Source organism: Tachysurus fulvidraco, chromosome 1 (genome assembly GCF_022655615.1).
Source record: "Tachysurus fulvidraco isolate hzauxx_2018 chromosome 1, HZAU_PFXX_2.0, whole genome shotgun sequence".
NCBI classification, from domain to species: domain Eukaryota; kingdom Metazoa; phylum Chordata; class Actinopteri; order Siluriformes; family Bagridae; genus Tachysurus; species Tachysurus fulvidraco.
The window spans coordinates 35,916,672-35,935,997 of NC_062518.1; the positions used below are offsets into that span (position 1 = coordinate 35,916,672).

At 39.7% G+C, this 19,326-nt stretch overlaps 1 protein-coding gene across 2 annotated transcripts in view; it reads right to left on the reverse strand.

The window, feature by feature from the left end:
• Window positions 1-19,326, reverse strand: part of col4a5 (collagen, type IV, alpha 5 (Alport syndrome)) — a 43,826-nt gene that overhangs the window by 2,313 nt on the left and 22,187 nt on the right. The window contains exons 3-51 of one of the 2 annotated variants that reach the window (XM_027164988.2): window positions 19,229-19,318; window positions 18,601-18,645; window positions 18,468-18,512; window positions 17,620-17,682; window positions 17,033-17,086; window positions 16,866-16,892; window positions 16,292-16,372; window positions 16,060-16,122; window positions 15,915-15,950; window positions 15,751-15,792; window positions 15,494-15,586; window positions 14,300-14,353; window positions 14,028-14,084; window positions 13,892-13,936; window positions 13,669-13,722; window positions 13,507-13,548; window positions 13,296-13,386; window positions 12,753-12,788; window positions 12,367-12,618; window positions 12,178-12,267; window positions 11,729-11,799; window positions 11,462-11,653; window positions 10,598-10,766; window positions 10,391-10,483; window positions 9,919-10,023; window positions 9,685-9,782; window positions 9,191-9,341; window positions 8,977-9,090; window positions 8,691-8,858; window positions 8,494-8,583; window positions 8,253-8,399; window positions 7,891-7,989; window positions 7,719-7,808; window positions 7,490-7,629; window positions 7,234-7,360; window positions 6,814-6,993; window positions 6,621-6,671; window positions 6,285-6,470; window positions 4,767-4,775; window positions 3,629-3,637; window positions 3,195-3,328; window positions 2,875-2,947; window positions 2,694-2,765; window positions 2,478-2,606; window positions 2,192-2,290; window positions 1,649-1,861; window positions 1,298-1,475; window positions 766-880; window positions 53-225 (exon numbers count right to left, since the gene is read on the reverse strand). In XM_027164988.2, coding sequence (XP_027020789.2) covers window positions 53-225; window positions 766-880; window positions 1,298-1,475; window positions 1,649-1,861; window positions 2,192-2,290; window positions 2,478-2,606; window positions 2,694-2,765; window positions 2,875-2,947; window positions 3,195-3,328; window positions 3,629-3,637; window positions 4,767-4,775; window positions 6,285-6,470; window positions 6,621-6,671; window positions 6,814-6,993; window positions 7,234-7,360; window positions 7,490-7,629; window positions 7,719-7,808; window positions 7,891-7,989; window positions 8,253-8,399; window positions 8,494-8,583; window positions 8,691-8,858; window positions 8,977-9,090; window positions 9,191-9,341; window positions 9,685-9,782; window positions 9,919-10,023; window positions 10,391-10,483; window positions 10,598-10,766; window positions 11,462-11,653; window positions 11,729-11,799; window positions 12,178-12,267; window positions 12,367-12,618; window positions 12,753-12,788; window positions 13,296-13,386; window positions 13,507-13,548; window positions 13,669-13,722; window positions 13,892-13,936; window positions 14,028-14,084; window positions 14,300-14,353; window positions 15,494-15,586; window positions 15,751-15,792; window positions 15,915-15,950; window positions 16,060-16,122; window positions 16,292-16,372; window positions 16,866-16,892; window positions 17,033-17,086; window positions 17,620-17,682; window positions 18,468-18,512; window positions 18,601-18,645; window positions 19,229-19,318 — 4,835 coding nt within the window. The remainder of the gene's footprint in view (window positions 1-52; window positions 226-765; window positions 881-1,297; window positions 1,476-1,648; window positions 1,862-2,191; window positions 2,291-2,477; window positions 2,607-2,693; window positions 2,766-2,874; window positions 2,948-3,194; window positions 3,329-3,628; window positions 3,638-4,766; window positions 4,776-6,284; window positions 6,471-6,620; window positions 6,672-6,813; window positions 6,994-7,233; window positions 7,361-7,489; window positions 7,630-7,718; window positions 7,809-7,890; window positions 7,990-8,252; window positions 8,400-8,493; window positions 8,584-8,690; window positions 8,859-8,976; window positions 9,091-9,190; window positions 9,342-9,684; window positions 9,783-9,918; window positions 10,024-10,390; window positions 10,484-10,597; window positions 10,767-11,461; window positions 11,654-11,728; window positions 11,800-12,177; window positions 12,268-12,366; window positions 12,619-12,752; window positions 12,789-13,295; window positions 13,387-13,506; window positions 13,549-13,668; window positions 13,723-13,891; window positions 13,937-14,027; window positions 14,085-14,299; window positions 14,354-15,493; window positions 15,587-15,750; window positions 15,793-15,914; window positions 15,951-16,059; window positions 16,123-16,291; window positions 16,373-16,865; window positions 16,893-17,032; window positions 17,087-17,619; window positions 17,683-18,467; window positions 18,513-18,600; window positions 18,646-19,228; window positions 19,319-19,326) is intronic. The other variant, XM_027164989.2, reaches the window with a different exon arrangement.

The window sequence follows — 19,326 nt, forward strand, 5'->3', positions numbered from 1 at the left end:
TCCGTCAATCTTCCTTCAATTTGATAGAAAATGCTGAAAGCTTTTTTTTCACCTGAACATTTCAGACTGTTCGACTGTGGCCAGCCAGAAGCTGTAAGAGTTGCCATAATAGTTGCAGGTTCCACGACCATGACACTCGATGAAAGGAGATGAGCGAAACTCCTCCAGACAGGAGCCAGGCGAGGCCAAAGCCTGACCGGAGCCCTCAGCACCTGCACTAGTGTGCTGGAATAAAGAGAGAAAGATGTCAGGTTGTGTTTTTGTGTGTGTGTGTGTGTGTGTATACATAAGCTGCATATAATGATAACCTTAATTACTTTAATAATTTACTTGTAAAAAGATAATAAAACTGTATTTATAATGTTCTGCTTTTCCAGGCTACATGCTCAAAAATGAAATATGTCTTGCTGACATAAGTGGAGCAAAGCAACAGGTGCTACATGTTACTACATCTGTAACATACTGTAAGAATAAACAGTGCAGTTGTGATGACTAAACATCCTGTAAATGCAGTTCTGGTGATCATCCACAAATTTAGGAGAAAATAGAGTTTCTCTATATATAAAGTTGGTTGTATTAACCAGGTGATTCAAACATTAAATCCCTAAATAGTAAATCTTAAAGCAAAATCAAATTACAAAAACTGGTGCATGACTACATCTTTGCATTAAAGTGCAAAAACAACTTCAGCCACGCTAACAGGTCAACGTTACCAACTTATTTATTTTTGGGTTAATTTTACAAAAAAGGATTTTAATTAATTACCATCATGAAGGAATAGCCGATCCACAGTGGCTCCCAGAACTGCGGACATGTTGGCAGTCCGATGGTCTGACTGTGCACTGCTATAACCATAGCTGGGGCTTCACATACAGCACATCTGCACACAATATGGAACATATCAATTTACTCTATAGGAGTTTCAGAAATTTGGAAAAAGCATGAAGAAAGATTAAAGTGGCAAAGAAAGTTGGATTATAATGAAAAAGCTCTGACAGGTGCAAAAAGAGGAATCCATCCACCTTTGGGCAAATATTTCATCCATTATGACTCTGACCTAATGATGATGATTATGATATACGGAATGATGTATCTGACTCTGAACTGATGATGATGACGATGATGTAGGGTATGATGTGTCTGCTCTGATCTGATGATGATGATGATGATGTAGGGTATGATTTATCTGACTCTGACCTGATGATGATGTAGGGAATGATTTATCTGACTCTAACTTGATGATGATGTAGGGAATGATGATAATGATGATGTATGGAATGATGTATCTGAGTCTGACCTGCTGATGTAGGGTTTAATGTTTTCTCCTTGGATAGGAGCCATGCTCATGGGCATGGGTTCAGGAGTAGACAACCAATAGGAGTAGTCATTCCGGGAAGCGAAGTTGCACACGTTGTTGATGTTGCAGAACATGAAAGGCATGGTGCTGAAACGACGTAGACAACTTCCAGCCGTACCTGCATCAGAGACGGGCATAGCAAGGAAGATGGGAGTTCATATTTGAGCATAACAATGTACGTTAATAAGGAAGAGGAAAATACATGAAGGATTGTAAAGGAATAAAAAATAATAGAGATGTATTTGTATGTGAGTAGGATACGGGTGCTGACTATTTATTCAGTGTTCTCACCCAGGTCCTGGCCATGTGCCCTCTCATTGCCTTGTACGTAAAGCAGAGAATAGCCATCGTAAATGATAGAGGTGCCAGGTGGGCATTGAGGCACATCTGTCGTCTGACTGTGACGCGTAATCAGGAAGCCATGAGCTGCTGATGAAAGACCTGGAGGTCCTGGAGGACCTGGAATCCCATCTGGACCAGGTGGGCCAGGTGAACCCCGTTGACCTGAGACATTCAGAGAAGGATGAGTGTAAATGTATAATTAGCTATAGGGTTAAACTTTCCAGCACAATAGAAAAGAAGTATTTTAAAGCTTATTTTATAGGAGTATACATTAAAAAATTAAAGCAGACCAAAAAATATAATAATTCGACAGCATTCCAGACAGGAAACAAAACACACTTTTTGTAACTATATCTGCAATTTACGAAGTGGTGTTTGAGATAAGGATACAAATGTGAGGCCATAGGAACAGCTGTGCATCTTTACCAATGAATGTAATGAGTCAGTTTACTACGTCATAATTCCAGTGTAATGACTGGTGAAAGCACTTACCCGGCTGTCCAGATGGTCCCGAATCTCCTTTCGCTCCAGGTGGACCATTGAATCCTGGAGGTCCATCAGGGCCTGGATCACCAGGACTACCAGACTGACCTACAAAAAATGTATCACACAGATCAGTCTCACACTTTAAGTAGCAGATAAATACAAAAAATTAAAAGTTTATCACACTAAAAATCCATCTGTTGTCATTTGTCATAAAACTAAGGACTGAGTAATGTTTGAAATGTGATAAGATTACTATTATAGATATCCCCCTGGTGCTGTTTGAAACTCTTACCCTGAGCCCCCTCCCGTCCTGCCTCTCCTGGGAGCCCTCGGGATCCTGGAGGTCCCGGAGGACCAGGGAGACCCTTTTCACCTTTTAACACAATAGGGGCTGGCGCTTGACCTGGATTACCAGGAATACCTAAAAGGAAGAATGAGTAGCAGTAACATCAAATACATTTTGTTAAAAAAAAAACTAATTCAGAAAGATATACATGTATGCACTCACCTGGATGACCAGGTTCACCAGGATCCCCAGGCAGGCCAGGACCCCCAGCACTACCAGGATGTCCCTTAGGTCCTTAAGTGAGCAGACATATTAGATCATTTAACCTCATAAATAAAATGACAGTGGTTTAGCGTTTTTATCTGGAGTACTCAATGTGGCAGAACAATTAGGGTCTACTGACCTGGAAATCCTGTAACGCCCGGAAGGCCGACATCTCCTTTAAACCCAACACTTCCAGGAGCTCCAGGAGGGCCCTTTCCCAGAAACACAAGTCACTTTCAGTTCAGTTTCAATTAAAGAAATAAACCAAGCTTATCAGAATGTAAGGTGACAAACTAAGATTTGTTAACATGTCAGAAAATAATAGTGTTCTGTTTCAAAAATATATTGAAAGTACTAAAATATTTAACATAGAAAAATCTAGTTTTTTCACCCTGATAGTTTCTTCACATTTTTTCAACAATTACTACAAGATGATTTCAGTATTCTGTCCTGACTTACCATCAAACCTGGTGGTCCGGTGTTTCCTTTCTGTCCAGGTGTACCAGGCAATCCGGGGTTTCCAGGGTAGCCTTTCTCACCCTTCACTCCTCCAGAACCTGGTGGTCCACGGGTACCCTCTGGGCCAGGAGGACCTTTACAATACCAATAAGATACAGTAAGATGTCACGGATGTTTGCATTTCAGCTGTCTTAAACATCTGAATATCTACTTTCCCCATACATCATTTTTAATTAAAAATAATATAACTGGCGATGCTGAATGTGTGTTTCTAATTTTTTTTTGTATCTTTGATTGAAAAGAAGTCAATGCATCAAAACAAAAACAATGCATGTACCCATCCCTCAACCCACCCCATAACATGCTAAAAGACTTATTAAAGAAAAAAAAGTGCAGAAAACTGTTCAGGTGGACATCAAACCAACGAGGCTAACCTGGAGGACCTATATTGAGGAGTCAAAGGTCAACAGGTTCCCAAAATCCCAGAGGGAGAGAGAGGTGATGGAAAAATGTGGATTAAAAACAAGAGCAAAAGTTATAAAAGCAGCACAATTATGGTAGAAACAGCAACATTTTATCTGATTTTTCACAAACTGAAAAAGAAGGGTATTTTAACATAAAATTATTTTATATAAGCATATATAACACTCAGTAGTGATGGCAGAGATTCATATTTGCACATATTACAAAAAAGTGTTAATTTTATTTCTCAATCTTTTAGAAATAAACTCTTTACTATTTTCAATGTAGGTTCTAGATAAATAACCGAGTAATAAGTCAGGAGTCTGATTTATAAAAATGTATGCCAAAGAATCCTACACTTTCAGCTACTTAAGATAAAAGATTCAGAAATATTACCTTGAGTCCCTGCCTGCACTTTGCACATAAGGTACATACTTAATATTTCTTTCAGTTTTCTACTTTCTACCACTTAGATATTGTCCCACTGTCTGTGAACTGCCATTGCAGAGCTCATGTCTTCATCAATGAACAATGAACATGGGAAGTCGTGCCCTAATGGTTAGAGAGTCTGACTCCTAACCCTACGGTTGTGGGTTTGAGTCTCGGGCCGGCCACGACTGAGGTGCCCTTGAGCAAGGCACCGAACCCCCCCAATTGCTCCCCGGGTGTGTGTGTGTTCACTGCTGTTGTGTGTGCACTTTGGACGGGTTAAACGCAGAGAAGAAATTCTGAGTATGGGTCACCGTACTTAGCTGTATGTCACGTCCTTGCCCCCCCATCACTTCAGGCATGCTCATTAGTAACTTAATTTTATTCTTTATCATTTTATTTTATGTTTCAATATTTCTGAAAAGCTGCTTAGAGACACTGTCCATTGTTAAAAGTGCTATAATTAAACTGAACTGAAATATGAACTTATCATTTTTTTTTTTTATAAATCAGACCCCAGGACTTTTATGGCATTCTATCAATGACTAGAATGGTAAAGCGCTTATTTAAAAATAAACAATTAAGTCAAATCTTATTGTGAACATTAATATTTTTTTTTTTTTTTCTTTTAACATCCTTCATTTCTGGCATCTGCCATTTCTGGAATGAGGAGAACCTGACCTTCAGGGCCTGTCAGCAAGTGTCATCAGGAGAAGGTGGAGCCACGTCACAGGAAACAGGAAATAAAGGTTAAACCCACAATGCATCTAGGTATAGATTAACCAAACAGATACCTGCCAAAACTGGGCTCGTTGTTTAATATGTAAAAATGTCCTTATTAATGACATTTTATTTACAGACAGTCTTAGATTAGAAGATGAAACCCAAAGGTTCTAGAAATTTTAGCTAAGATTTTAATATTTTTTCTGTATATTTTTATAACATTTATCTGTAATCTATAAACACAGAAAGTTTTGTCTCATTTTTGAAAACTTCATATTTGTTCATCCTGACTGAGGAAGCCCATGTTGGAAAGTTCTGTAATGGCTTTACATATCATGAACATTAAACATTTTCCCATGCAGGTGAAGACACTCAGCATTAAACACTGATTATCCGCTATTTAAATCACTGGATTCAGCATTACACCAGACAGACAGCACGCTGTGGAGAGAGAAAAAGAACTTTCGTTCCTCAAGAAAAAAGAGGGGTAAGGGAGTGAAGACACATAAGGAGGAATGGATGGATAAACAGATACAAGGATGAAGAACTTGGACACAGTGTGGATCAATCCATGCTGGTCGGCCCCTGTTTGAGTGAAACACATTGATTTGGTGCGTGCAAATGTCTACCTTTTACAAAATTATTAATTTAAAAAAAAAAAAACAAGTGCATGAAGGCATGCATTGAAAAGAGTCAAGCACGGTGTGTGTGTGTGTGTGTGTGTGTGTGTGTGTGGTGCTCACTAACTTTGTGCTCACTATTAGTTCTGTGCAATTTGATCACTGAGACGTATGAAATATCCATGCAAATCAGTCACATGACTAAACATATTTGTAATGGCCTCTCTACTGTATGGTTCTTTCTAGTCAAGAGTTTAAACAGATGTTATTTATTTAAATGACTTCAGGTATATCACTAGTAGAACCAAACAGTAGATCTGACCAATGAGAAGCATAACCCTGTTCCTGGAGATCTGATAATCTGTAATATATCTAAACTAATACACCAGAACTGGTTGAATATGCTTTTCAGGAACATCATTTTTGGACTTTTATCCTCTTCCCTCTTCACATCACATCAAGAGGAACTAGCATGTGCTTCCTCTGAAATCTAGGAAGTCAGCCAGCACATATTTTCAAATTGCTGCTAATGATGTATCACAGAGCAAATGAAGACACAAAGAAAAAAGCTTACAGTCGCTTACAACTACATAAATTCACAGATTCCCAGGATTTGTGAAAGTTTTTGATTGACAGGGAGGAGCAAGTAATGCCTCTCCTGAGAACACAGCCAATTTTGTTCTTGTGAACTCAGGTCATAGATGACTGTGAAAATGTTCTCATTTAAAGTAGAAATATCTTTATATTAAAACCAGTTTTATTAAAGAAGGGTTGAACCTAAACTGTACAAAATACCTAATCTCAAGGAACAGAATCAGCTACCACGATGTACCTGAGATGAAAAAGTTCAACATACCTACTCTTCCTGGTGGGCCAGGAGGACCCTGGATGCCTTTTTGCCCTGGAATTGACTGACCCCGAGGACCAGGGGGCCCTTGGAGACCAGGGCCACCTGTTGCACCAGGGGATCCTATATCACCCTTTGTTCCAGGGTAGCCAGGGCTGCCAGGCTGGCCAGGGGGACCAGGGTCACCTTTTTGACCTATATTTTATGGTATAGAAGTTTAAATTTGGTATAGATTATATCTTGTTGGTTACATTAAATCTCATGAGAGAGAGAAAGAAATAAAAAAGAAAAATCTGGCTTGTTTATTTGAAAAATGAATTGTATTTTTGATGTGAAAAACTTTACCTGGCATCCCAGGAATGCCTGAAGAACCTGGGATCCCATAACCTGGTACACCTAAACAAATGAAACACCAAACACTACATTAAACTATTTATCTGCTGTTATATAACACAAATATCTAAAGTGTCTCGGTATTGGTTATTTAACCAAACATGTGATCAACCGAACACATGCATTAAAATTCAGTTACACTTGCCTGGTTCTCCTTTCAATCCTGCTGATCCAGGAATACCATCACGACCAGCTTGACCCTTGTCTCCAGGTACACCTGGCAGACCAGATGGACCAGGGGTTCCGGGCCTTCCAGGTGATCCTGCTAGACCAGGGGGGCCAGGGACTCCATCCAGACCCTTAGGGCCAATAGCACCAGGTGCACCTAAAGCCATCAGGAACATTCCAATTTTTCATGAAGATACCCAGTGCTCAACAATAAATCATCTGACTGCTATAAAAGTCCAGTTCTTGAACATATAGCCAAATAAGACAAGCACTGACAGTTTGGAACCTTCCTTAATTTAGAGAAAAATATTATCATAAGAAATAATTTATTAGGCAAATCTTTTGAATATTTAGCTCTTAACAGGACTAGATTGAATCTAATTTGACATTACTGTACCTTGGAATCCTGGGAGGCCTGGATCACCCTTTGGACCAGGGTTCCCAGGCAATCCTGAACTTCCTGGGGGCCCCTGTTGACCTTTTGGCCCTGTAGTTCCAGGAGCACCAGAAGACCCAGGTTCACCCTGTTCAACAATAGCTAGTTAAAGCCCCTCTACTAATCTCAATCACTACTTATAGGTATCATATGCAAACTATCCAGCCAATTTGAAAATGTTTATTTGTTTGAACCCTCGTTAATATACTATTAATACCTTGGCTCCTGGAGCTCCTGGTTGCCCAAATCCTGGTGTTCCAGGGTCTCCTTTCTGTCCTGGAAATCCTGGTGTTCCTGGAGAGCCAGGCTGTCCAGGTCGCCCAGGTTGACCTGGGATTCCTTTAATTCCAGAAGGGCCTATACCAAAATATACTAAATTAGTCTGGATTCACCTTGTCAGTAACATTGAAAGACAAATCTTTTAATTGTGATCTTTCAAACATTACCAGGCAATCCCATCTCGCCCATGCTACCCTTTGGCCCTTGAGAACCAGGGAGACCTGATGTTCCTGGAAGTCCGGGATCTCCCTTGGGACCTACAAGGCAGTTATTTCTTTAAACATCTATAGACTCACCTGGGCATAAAACACTGAACAAGTAATAAAGTTCTTGAGTTACCTGGGGGTCCAGGTGTCCCAGGACGCCCATCCTGTCCAGGAATACCTGGGTCTCCTGGAAGGCCAGGAATACCTTTCGCTCCTGGAGCACCACTAAATCCTGCATAAGACACAGATTTCTACAGTCAGTTTAAAAATAATAACATACTTAATCATGGAATTTTAGATGTCAGGATAATTGACTAAAAGAAAATTACATATAAGAAATAATAAATTAGTTCAATTATTTGAATATGAAAGAAGTAAATCTGTACACATATACAGTATGATGAACATGGACCTAATTATAGTTGGCTTTAGGGTATTCCTTGCTTTGCAGGGCTTCAATAATTTTTTACAATTTTATTACCAAGGTAAACTTGCCTTGAGATCCTGGGTCTCCTTTAGCTCCTTTTTCTGAGCCACCAGGTTGGGTGAAACCAGCTGGGCCTCTTAGACCTTGGTCACCTTTATTTCCCTTTAATCCTGGACTTCCTTGGGTTCCTGGCACTCCTGACTGACCATTATCACCTATAGAGCAGACAAGAACAGATAAGAACTGAACCAACAAACAAAGTATGGCTTTTAACGACTGTCAATTAAATAAAATACAAAAAAGGCATACCTTTTGGTCCAGGAAATCCTGGAACACCCGGGCTGCCAGGATTACCAGCAGGTCCTGTAGCACCCATCACACCCATTTCTCCCTTTTGTCCTTGTGGGTGATAGAAAGTATGATTCAGTGTTTAATGTTATGCTGCATCAGACAAATGCTCACATGTTTTAGATGCAGTTCATACTGTATGTCTAGTTCTACATTACCTGGTAATCCAGGTAGTCCATCTTGGCCAGGGTTTCCAGGGATCCCAGAAGGGCCAGGAGGACCAGGAGGTCCAGTTAATCCGGGCCTACCTTGGTCACCAGGCAAGCCTGGAATATCAAGTCCTGGGGAACCAGGGTCTCCTTTCTCACCATTCAAACCAGGGGAACCTGTACAAGCAATGCATCATTCTCACAAACACAGACATTGATAACAACAGCAGCCCATGCATTAATTATAAGATATCACACTCTCTATGTAAACATTGTCCAACCTCAGGACACTTACCAGGATTGCCCATAGGTCCAGGGGGTCCTGTTGGTCCAGGCAGTCCAGGTAGTCCAAAAGCAGGGGGGCCTTGAGGGCCAGGTGCACCCAGAGAACCAGGAGGGCCAAAATCACCTGTGAAAAAAGTGAGTTGTATCTTCCTGTTTTTAAAACATTACATTGTATTTGAAGAACATAAAGCTTTGAATAACCTATAGCCTGTTAAGGAATATACCTTTAGGGCCTGGACGACCGTCTATACCAGGTCGGCCAGGTGCACCTGGATTTCCAGGGAATCCGGCATCACCTTTAGCCCCCGGAAAACCCTTACTGCCAGTCAAACCAGGGGGCCCAGGGGGTCCAGGAATACCAAAACCAGGTTCGCCCTGCGGATACACACACATACGCCCTCATTATTATTCTTTATAATGTTCTGTCTGTATCAGTTCTGTCTAAAAAGTAGGGGTTCTGGATCAACTTTGTGGGCGGACACACTGGCAGTTTAGTCCGAAACAGAGCAGAATGAGAAGCACAAGAGGCAAAAGAACATTGTGGACGTTAATATGAATGCAAATGCACAGAGGTTCAAAAATATGAATTGCATTACAGCAATGTTTTGACCTAATTCATTAGTACAGTCCTCTTAGCAACTAGAGGTGCTTTTAAAATCTACAGCCCTAAATGAAAATATTTTGCTTTACTATTTATATTGTTTTCTATCTGTTTCACCTTAGGTCCACGCGGTCCTGGTACACCAGGTTGTCCATCCACACCTGGAGGTCCAGGTCTGCCAGGGCTGCCTGGACTTCCAGCAATACCTGGGAATCCTGGAAAATGTGTTCAGCAGCGTTAACACAGATGTTTAATGTTTTTGTTATATAATTTGTTAGGTGTTTACACTTTTCTAGGTAAGATGCATCCTAACTGACATTACAAAGCAGTTTATGGGTGATTAGGGTTTACCTTTAGGACCTGGTGGGCCTGGAAAACCTATACCCGGGAGACCAGGTTCTCCTTTTTGGCCAGATAATCCTGGAAAACCAGGGGAGCCAGGTTGGCCAGGGTCACCTGTACAGATAGACAATTAAATCTCATTAACAGGGGAAGCCAAACTCTGTTACATAAATAAAAGTATATTTGTTTGTGATATTTTTCTTAAACATTTCTTAAACAACCAAAAATCTTTGACTATTCTTAAATTCTCTATCTGCAGTCAATAAATGAACTCAAATTCATCAATAATATTGCCATGGCAAACACATACACTTAAAAAAATGTGCCTACATTTGTATTTAGTCAATGTTATGTTATTGAACTAGATCTAAGTTTAATAGAGTTGTTTAAAGTTGTTTCTATTTAATAACAGAAAAAGCTATTTAAAATTCAATGCTTAATTGTGAACTGAACAACAAGAGTGTAATTTCCACCTCTTTACCTGGATTTCCTGGTAGACCTGGTTCTCCATCAGTTCCTCTAGGTCCAGGTTCTCCTTTCTGAGAGAGGGTCAGACCTGATTCACCTTTCTGACCTATCAGATGACATCAAAGTTAAAAATTAAGAATATGTAATAGTGACAGTAAGGCAATCCAACTGTTGGTTTGTCAAATCCATCTTTTTGACTGTGCCTGGTATGTGATCTCACCTGGAGGTCCAGGAGGTCCTTGCCTTCCTGACACGCCCTGGAAACCTTTCTCTCCAGGAGGTCCCTGTGGGCCAAATCCAGGGGGACCAGGAAGCCCCCTGTCTCCAGGAGAACCTGAAGGGCCAGGCTCTCCAGCCGGGCCACGTTCACCTTTAAGCAATAAGGAACCCTGGCAAAAGCAAGCATAGAAACAATATCTTGGGTACAACAAATGATCTCCAGTACATCGAAAACAAATATCGGACACAAAAGACACATCCGAGTACAGACCCTTTGAAAATGTTAAAAATGTATATATATGTTTATTGATCATAACATTAGGCCCACTGACAGTTGAAGTTCTTTATCATGGTACCTGTTACTGGGTGGGATACAGTATATTAGGCAACAAGTAAACACTTTGTTTTCAAACTTGATGTGCTAGAAGCAGGAAAAAAGGGCCAGTGGCAAGCGTAAGAATTTGAGCAAGTTTGACAAGAACCAAATTGTGATGGCTAGACAACTGGATCAGAACATCTCCAAAACTGCAGCTCTTGTGAAGTGTTTTCTGACTAAAGTGGGCAGTATCTATCAAAAGTGGTCCATGAATGAACAGTGGACTGGGTCATAGACGGCCAAGGCTCATTGATGCCCGTGGGAAGCGAAGGCTGGCCCATGTGGTCTGATCCAACAGACAGGCTCACACTGTGCACTTACTGTGCATTCTCTATACACCGTACAATCACAACTGACACACAAACCTTTAGAAACCGCGCTTTATGAAAACATGCATGTTCTTTAAAGCTCACTGCTATCTGTTGAATTTGCATGAAAGACAGCGTTGATTCAGTGTTGTTCATTGAATTTGTTACAACAGATACTCACAGGTGCACCCTTGGGACCAGGCAATCCAGGAGATCCATCTCGACCAGGTGCTCCATCCCGCCCAGGCAGACCTGGAGGGCCAGGGAATCCTGTGTCTCCCTTATCTCCCTTCATACCATCAAATGAAACTGCTTCACCAGGGTCACCCTTCTCTCCTGGTGCTCCAGATAAACCTTTCGCTCCTGGTACACCCTACAGAATATTGCAGAAATTTTTAGAATCTGCCCCAGCTCTTTTGGACAATTTATCTGAAGTGAAGAGACTTACTGGTGGGCCCATGAAACCAGGGCTGCCTGGGGATCCCCTGTCTCCTTTATAACCAGGGAATCCAGGATTGCCTGTTATAAAGATCAAACTCAGTTATTAAAAATGTTTTATTGCATTATTATAAAAATATTCTTTGATATCAAAATATACGATTAGACTGTTAAATATAGGAAAAGAATTAAATCTGATCATGCCTTCAAGGTGAATCCTATACTGCTTTAATTTGGCTCATATATAAAAAATTACTTTATTAAAAAATGTAAACTGGATTCAAATAGTATATTTTATATAAGATTCAACATGTTTGTTTTACATAATGTGGGAGTTGAAATACACTATGTAATAGTGACTCGATATGCTGCTAATATTCAAACTTAAGGCACCCCAAAATGTAAAGTTTGCTGCACTTTAATCTGTATTTCAGAAAAAGCAGATGACAAGCTCCTTGCCTGGGGGTCCTGGAGGTCCAGGTGGGCCCTGCGGTCCAGGAATGAGGTTGCCACTTGAGAAACAATTCACACATGGAATCCCCTTTTCACCTGGAAAATGAAAGGCACATGAAGTAAAGCTTGTTTAAGTTTGTATAAAGTATGCAGCAAGCCTTTCTTCTTCTTAATTAATATTAAATAGGGTCTTGCCTTTCTGGCCTGTCTCCCCTGGGTAACCAGGGTCCCCATTCAGGCCTGGAAGACCAGTAGGTCCTGGGAGACAGTTTTCACTACCAGTGGATATTCCTGGAGGTCCTGGAGGTCCTGGAAGTCCTTGAAAACCTTGCGGTCCAGGTCTGCCAGGAGAACCTGGAAGAGAAGCTCCCGGAGATCCTTGATCACCCTTTTGTCCTCTTTCTCCTGGATAACCAGGGGGGCCAGGTGGGCCTTGTATTCCAATTCCTAGGATATTATACAGTATTTATGAACACAAACATACTCACAGAATATTTTTTTTCATGCGTCATGTTATATTAGACATTTCACCATTTTTGTAACTGACAGAGATGCATTTTCTGCATACTGAGTGGTCTCACCTGGACGACCTGGCTGACCTGGTGGTCCTGGGACCCCTGGGAATGACCAAAAAACTGGTTAGGACTCATATTGCACATGCCCAATTTAAAAATCAATTCTCAGGTCTTTAGTAATATTAGTTTAGGTATTTTATTGCATTTGTGTTTATTAATTTGTACACTTTATGGTACTTAATGTATTTATTAATTTGTACCCAACAGTGGTAGTTTGATAATTATGACAACTTTTTATAATACTGCATTTACAGTAAACCTATTTAACTCAGTCAGAAAAGATATTACATACTTTCATATGTGTAACATGTATTGCTTCAGATATACTGTTTTTGGAGGTTTCAGATACTTTGTTCTTTCACTGTTACTTTTTTGTTCTAAGTTTGGACAAGTCTTCTTTTCCTTACAAATGTTTCAAGAACCCATTTAGGAAGGATTGGGAAACTGTTATGCCTAAAACTTGAAAAAAATCAAATATTGAAAAACTGAATGTAATTGCGGAGCCTTAAAGCAACAAGAACATTATTAACGCATTTAAACAAGCCATACCAGATATCCCCGGCTCTCCTTTCCTTCCAGGGTTTCCTGTAAGCCCAGGATCTCCTTTAGGTCCTACTTGGTTCAGGGATGAGGGTAACACCTATATAAGAAATGAATATGGGTGATATGATAACAACAAGGAGGAGATGATTATCTTGGATATCCCATGCCAAATAACATACAAATAAAATAAAATAAAATAAAAGGTTATAAGACATACCACGCCTGGAGGTCCAGGTAATCCTCGCTCACCTTTGTCCCCCTACAAGAGAATGACAGATTAAATACTCTTCAGTGTCAAGTTTCTCTATAGAGAGACATCACACCGATTAGAATATGACAAGCAGGACCTCATCAAAAGTGAGGCCTTATGAAATCTTACTCTTTCTCCAATTCCTCCTGGAAGTCCAGGTACACCAGGGTCTCCTGGTACCCCCTGAGAGAGCGAGAGCGAGAGAGAGAGAGAGAATGTGTGTGTGTGTGTGAGAGAGAGAGAGAGAGAGAGAGAGAGAGAGAGAGAGAGAGAGAAGCAGACCATACAGATATTTAACAATCTACAACATTTTGTTCATGTCACGGTTCACAAATGACCACAGAAATCTCACCTGAAGTCCAGGAGGCCCCGGATCCCCATCTTTACCAGGTTTACCCTAAGAAATGACAGCATAAGTAACAATAAATTCACCTGATATTGATATGATGGTTTTATCTTTCTTTCAGTAAGTGTGGTTCAACCCTCACCCTCTTTCCAGAATCTCCTGGCTCTCCCTTATCTCCCTTTGGGCCTCCATATGGGCCCTGTTAATCAAAGACAGTTCTATTAGCGACTTTACAGCCATACAGTGATCTACCATGTAACCATTTAATTTAACAAAATGACCAACAAAGCAGCAAGCAACTGCAGTGTCAATTAAGTGTTGTGTTATGGTCAAAGTGTTATGCTACACCTGTAAACACAATCAGCATATATATCTATGCAATCTGGGTAACATAGCAGAAGTTCAGATACATACAGGTGGTCCAGGAGAACCGGGATATCCAGTTGGTCCAGGTGGTCCACGGTCACCCTAAAATAAAATAAGAAACAGAATTAAAATAAGATAATTCTTAACTAAGCATTAGTTTATCGTTAAAAAACAAATGAACCAAGATAATATAGAGTGTAATAAAACAAAAAGGCAACAATCAAAACCAAATTATTAGTTTGGAAGAATTATTTATGCCACCTAGTGGAAAATAAAGAAAGTTGCTGTGTTGCTCTCTAGTGGTCTAAAATAATAATACATTCAATGCCCTGTATGCAGCCAAGGGATACAGAGGAGAGATATTTGGAAAATAATAAAGAACGATGGCAGACTCTCAATCAATTTTCTGAGGATTTTAGAGTTTGAGAACCTTCCTGTATGTACTGTTAAGATCCCAAGTTTCTTTTCCAAACTCCTAGCTGACACCCCATCACACAACCCTCTGAAACATTTCCTTCTTCCTAATTACAAGACATCTGATTATCCTGTCTATTCTATCCAACACGCTCACAAGCATTAAAAAAAGAAGTTCCATTGTACACCTGTTTCTCTCGCTCTCTCTTAGTGCATATAAGCTTATAACTTTTTTTTTTACCACTGTTTTAGTTGGTCTATAAGCTGATGTAAGCCATATCAAATATTTAACTGTTACTGTTTGTATTGTAGACTCAGCATGAAGTTTAAATACTATATTTGGGAAGATACATATTATGTCAAAAGAGATTCATGTACAATGCAATTTCAATTTCACGTAAATTGGTTTGCTTTTATATTTTGCTGATGAAATCATGTCTATAACAAGACACCAGTGAAAATAAGATTTTTTTAAAGTAGTGAATGGGGCTTTAAGATTGAATATACTTGTACATAGTCACAATCAGCCTGGAAAAGCTTGTAGCAAGCCTTAAATCAAATAACCTCAGGTCATTGTCGATAATGCCATTACAAAAAACAAAAACAAATTATGCATCAACAAATTATGCATCAATATGGAACTTTGTACACCGAGACTGTTAATGCTTTTTGTTCAACTACTACTTGTTCAATAATAGTTTGTCTTCTTCAATTACTCTTAATACAACCCTCACCTGCACATGTGTTCCTCTGTATACAATCCATGAAGATACTACTGTGTAACTGTACATACTTTATGTAACTGCTCTGTTGTGCTGGATACTATACCTTCTCTCCTCGAAGAATCACTCCATCTGTTTCACCTATTAACTGGTCGACTTGCCCTGGAGGCCCAGGAGGCCCCTGTAAGCCAGTTTCACCCTACACACACACACACACACACACACACACACACACACACACACACACACACACACACACACACACACACAAACAGAGTGAGAGTACTCGAAAATCCCTTATTGGAACATATCTGCATTTGTAGTGGATTTACATCACACTACGTTTTTCTGATAGTGACATACCTTCTCTCCTTTTGGCCCTTGGAAGTTCAGACCCATATTTCCCTATGCAAAAACAGTGACACAGAAAAATTTTAATTGGAAAAGCTAATGAAGCAGATTTTTATTTAGATCAGAATTACGTTTGAATTACCAACACATGCCACTGTCTTAAAAACACAGTTTACCTTTGGCCCTTGAAGACCAGGAGGACCTGGAGGCCCCTGAATTGTAGAAAAAAAAGAGAAATATATTACATAGTGTCTGTTTAAAAGATGCAACAGTCAGAGAGTAAACATGGTCAGTCAATGGTTAGAAAAAATAACAACATACTTCGTAACCTCTTGGACCCTGAGGACCGCTAGGACCTTGCAACCCGGGCCGGCCTGGCTCTCCCTGCACAGACATACACACAAGTGGTTTTGTTACAGGATGTATATTCTAGTTCATTAGATATAAATCAATTATCAATATAAGATTTCATGAAATTTAAACAGAGCCTTCATCCTCACAGTAATACAGCAGAAAAAAATATACTGATTGACATGTGGAAAGTGTGACCTACTTTAGGTCCTGGCAGACCCGAGATTCCTGGGCCTCCTGATGTTCCCAGTGTTTCTGAAATGATGACCTCACCAGGTTCTCCCTGCCAGTGTGAAGAAAAAGAGAGAGAGAGAGAGAGAGAGAGAGAGAGAGAGAGAGAGAGAGAGAGAGAGATATAGAGAGAGAGAGAGAGAGAGAGAGAGAGAGAGAGAGAGAGAGAGAGAGAGTGAGTAGTTTTTAAGCAAATGAAAAAACTTATAACTAATAAACACAAAACCAACTATCTGGACATATTTTGTTCCATAATTTCTGCAATCAGGAGGTTATATCCCATTTCATTCCGGTTCATAGGATTTAAATGTTAACCTAAATCTAAATGTATTTAAATGTTGGATATTTGAACACATCCATATACAGTATGTATAGCATTACATGATGTTAATTTCAGTAACTTCTTAAATGACTAGACCAGACCAAATAACATTGCTGATTTTACCCAAACAAACCAACAAAATAAATAAAGCCATATTAGGAAAGACAGAAGGTCTGGTGTTATGCTGTGTGTAATACAGGAGGTTGTTTAGAGGAGCACTTGCCTTCTGTCCACTCTCACCACGTAGTCCCTAAAAAGGAGAAATACACAAATAAGAATTTGCAGGTGTTTCAGATCACACAGTGGATTAGAACAATGTCCACTGTTCACATTCTCAAGTACAGTAAATGTCCACTGTTCAGTATCCTCAAGTGAGGAGAGAATACTTACTGGTGCACCGTCTATACCAGGGAAACCTGGACTTCCTGGTAATCCTCTGTCACCCTGTCATTAAATACACCACAAATGAACATAAAGCTCATGTTCATTAAACTTTCAGACTGTCCACACCATTTGTATGAGATATACTGTGGAAAATGGACTATTGCAATTTGTATAATAATGATACTACAGATATGAGCTACCGGGTTAACATTTAAATGCTACACCACTACTTAATTCATGAAGATACCACATCACCTTCATTTGGTTTAGCTAACATTAGTATACAAAAAAGTGGCTAATGATCGAACTGGAAAAGTTCAGGTGGTGACACTTACAATCCACAAGATGAGGGTTTAAGACAAACAAAAATTTAAAAACTTCTGATCAAATGTATTTCTCTGAAAAGGTTTTCTGGATGTTGAAGCATAAACCAAACTATTGCTTAACTATACAATCAGAGGATAAAATTGTTACATGATGTTCATCTTTAAACATCACATAAACCCCAAGCCAGACAATCAATTATCAATGTTCACTGACACTACTGTCTAGTCTTTTATCAGGACTGTTCCATTTTTATTCCTGATACACACCTTTGTTCCATTACAGCCTGCGATTCCTTTTGGACCAGGAGGCCCATCCAATCCTGGAATACCCTGCCAATCAAAACAAAGAAGGACACACATATTCAGAAATACTGCTAGTGACAAAGGGCAGGAACTACATTTACAGCATTTGGCAGATGCCCTTATCAAGAGCAACTAACATTTTATATGACCTTGCAATTGAGGGTTGAGAGCCTTGCTCAGGGGCCCAGCAGTGGCAGCTTGGTGGACTTACTACTTAAACTCACAACTGTCCTAATGATAGACCAACGCCTTAACCACAAAGCTACTACATAGCTACCTACCTACATAGCCATCAGGTGTTATCCAACCATCCATTTTCTATACTATTTACCCTACACACGGTTGAACTCAGGATGGAGTAAAGTGCCAAACCGCCACTGAAAATTTAGAGATGCCTCTCAGTATACTGTGCATGTCTTTGGACTGTGGGAGGAAACTCACAAAGCACGGTGAACACCTGCAAATAAACACCAAAGGGCAAACATGCTAACCACAAATTCACTGCGCCCCTGCCATCGGGTGTCATGCACTTCTACCTATCAAATTATTTATGAATTAAATTTTTTTTGGACTGAGCTTACAGCCATTATCATTTCTGACAAGTAAGCCTGTGCGAACTATGTTTACCCATAAACCTGTTTCCTCAATACAATATCTAGCATGAAAATATATACCTTTTAATTGATTGTATTTCCCCTATGGTTCTGTTAACTTTCACATTCTATCTTGTAAAGTCTCTGAATAGAATTTTTGGGTTTTTGTTCTCATGCTTTCTTGTCATTATTATTATTATTCCCATGAGAAGTACTCACTGGAACTCCTGGTGTCCCTGCAAATCCCGGAAGTCCAGGAGGTCCCTAATAAAAAGACACAGTTAGCTTACATGAGCAGAAGACTACAACAACTAGTTTTGCCTTTTTAGAAGAATCACTCAAGCAGTCTCACTCTTATTCCTTTAGGTCCAGATGGTCCTGGAGGTCCATCGTCACCCTGGTGGATAAAACATATTTGATGTTTATGTTAATATTTTATCTAAATATATAATGGTACATTTGCATTGCAGGCAAACTCAGTGTTTTTCCCCTGGGATCCCAATCATTTGCAAACTCCTGCACAGATTATAAGTGAGAGTGGGGTAAGAAAATAAAATCCAGTCCAGGTTAAAGTTTCCAACAAAAACATAACCTGTAGTATAACAGTGTAATAATAAGTAAATATTTAAATTTATTCAGTTCTTAAACTCCACATGCACCGAGTGTGATATACAAATACACGGATTAAAAAAAAATTATGTACATTCACATGGACATGTTAGAAGTACATTTAAAAATTATTTAAAAAAAATAAAAACAGAAAAATGTCTTAAAGCTACAGTATCCGTTGCTTTAGGTATAATCTGTATAATCTAACCTACATCTCTGCATACACATCCCTCTAGACAGCTAAACCTGTTTTAGTAAAATGCCTGCAAGGCATCCGGCATCTTTTGTTTTGCAGCAATGTGAATCTTAATGGAATAGTAACGTAACATGTAACTGATTAAATCATTTGATTTGATTAGTTTCCTCCTGACCTTCTCTCCACGAGATCCAATTGGCCCTTCTGGTCCAGGAAATCCTGGTAAACCTGGATGACCTGATTGACCTGGGAAACCTCTATCACCCTGCACAC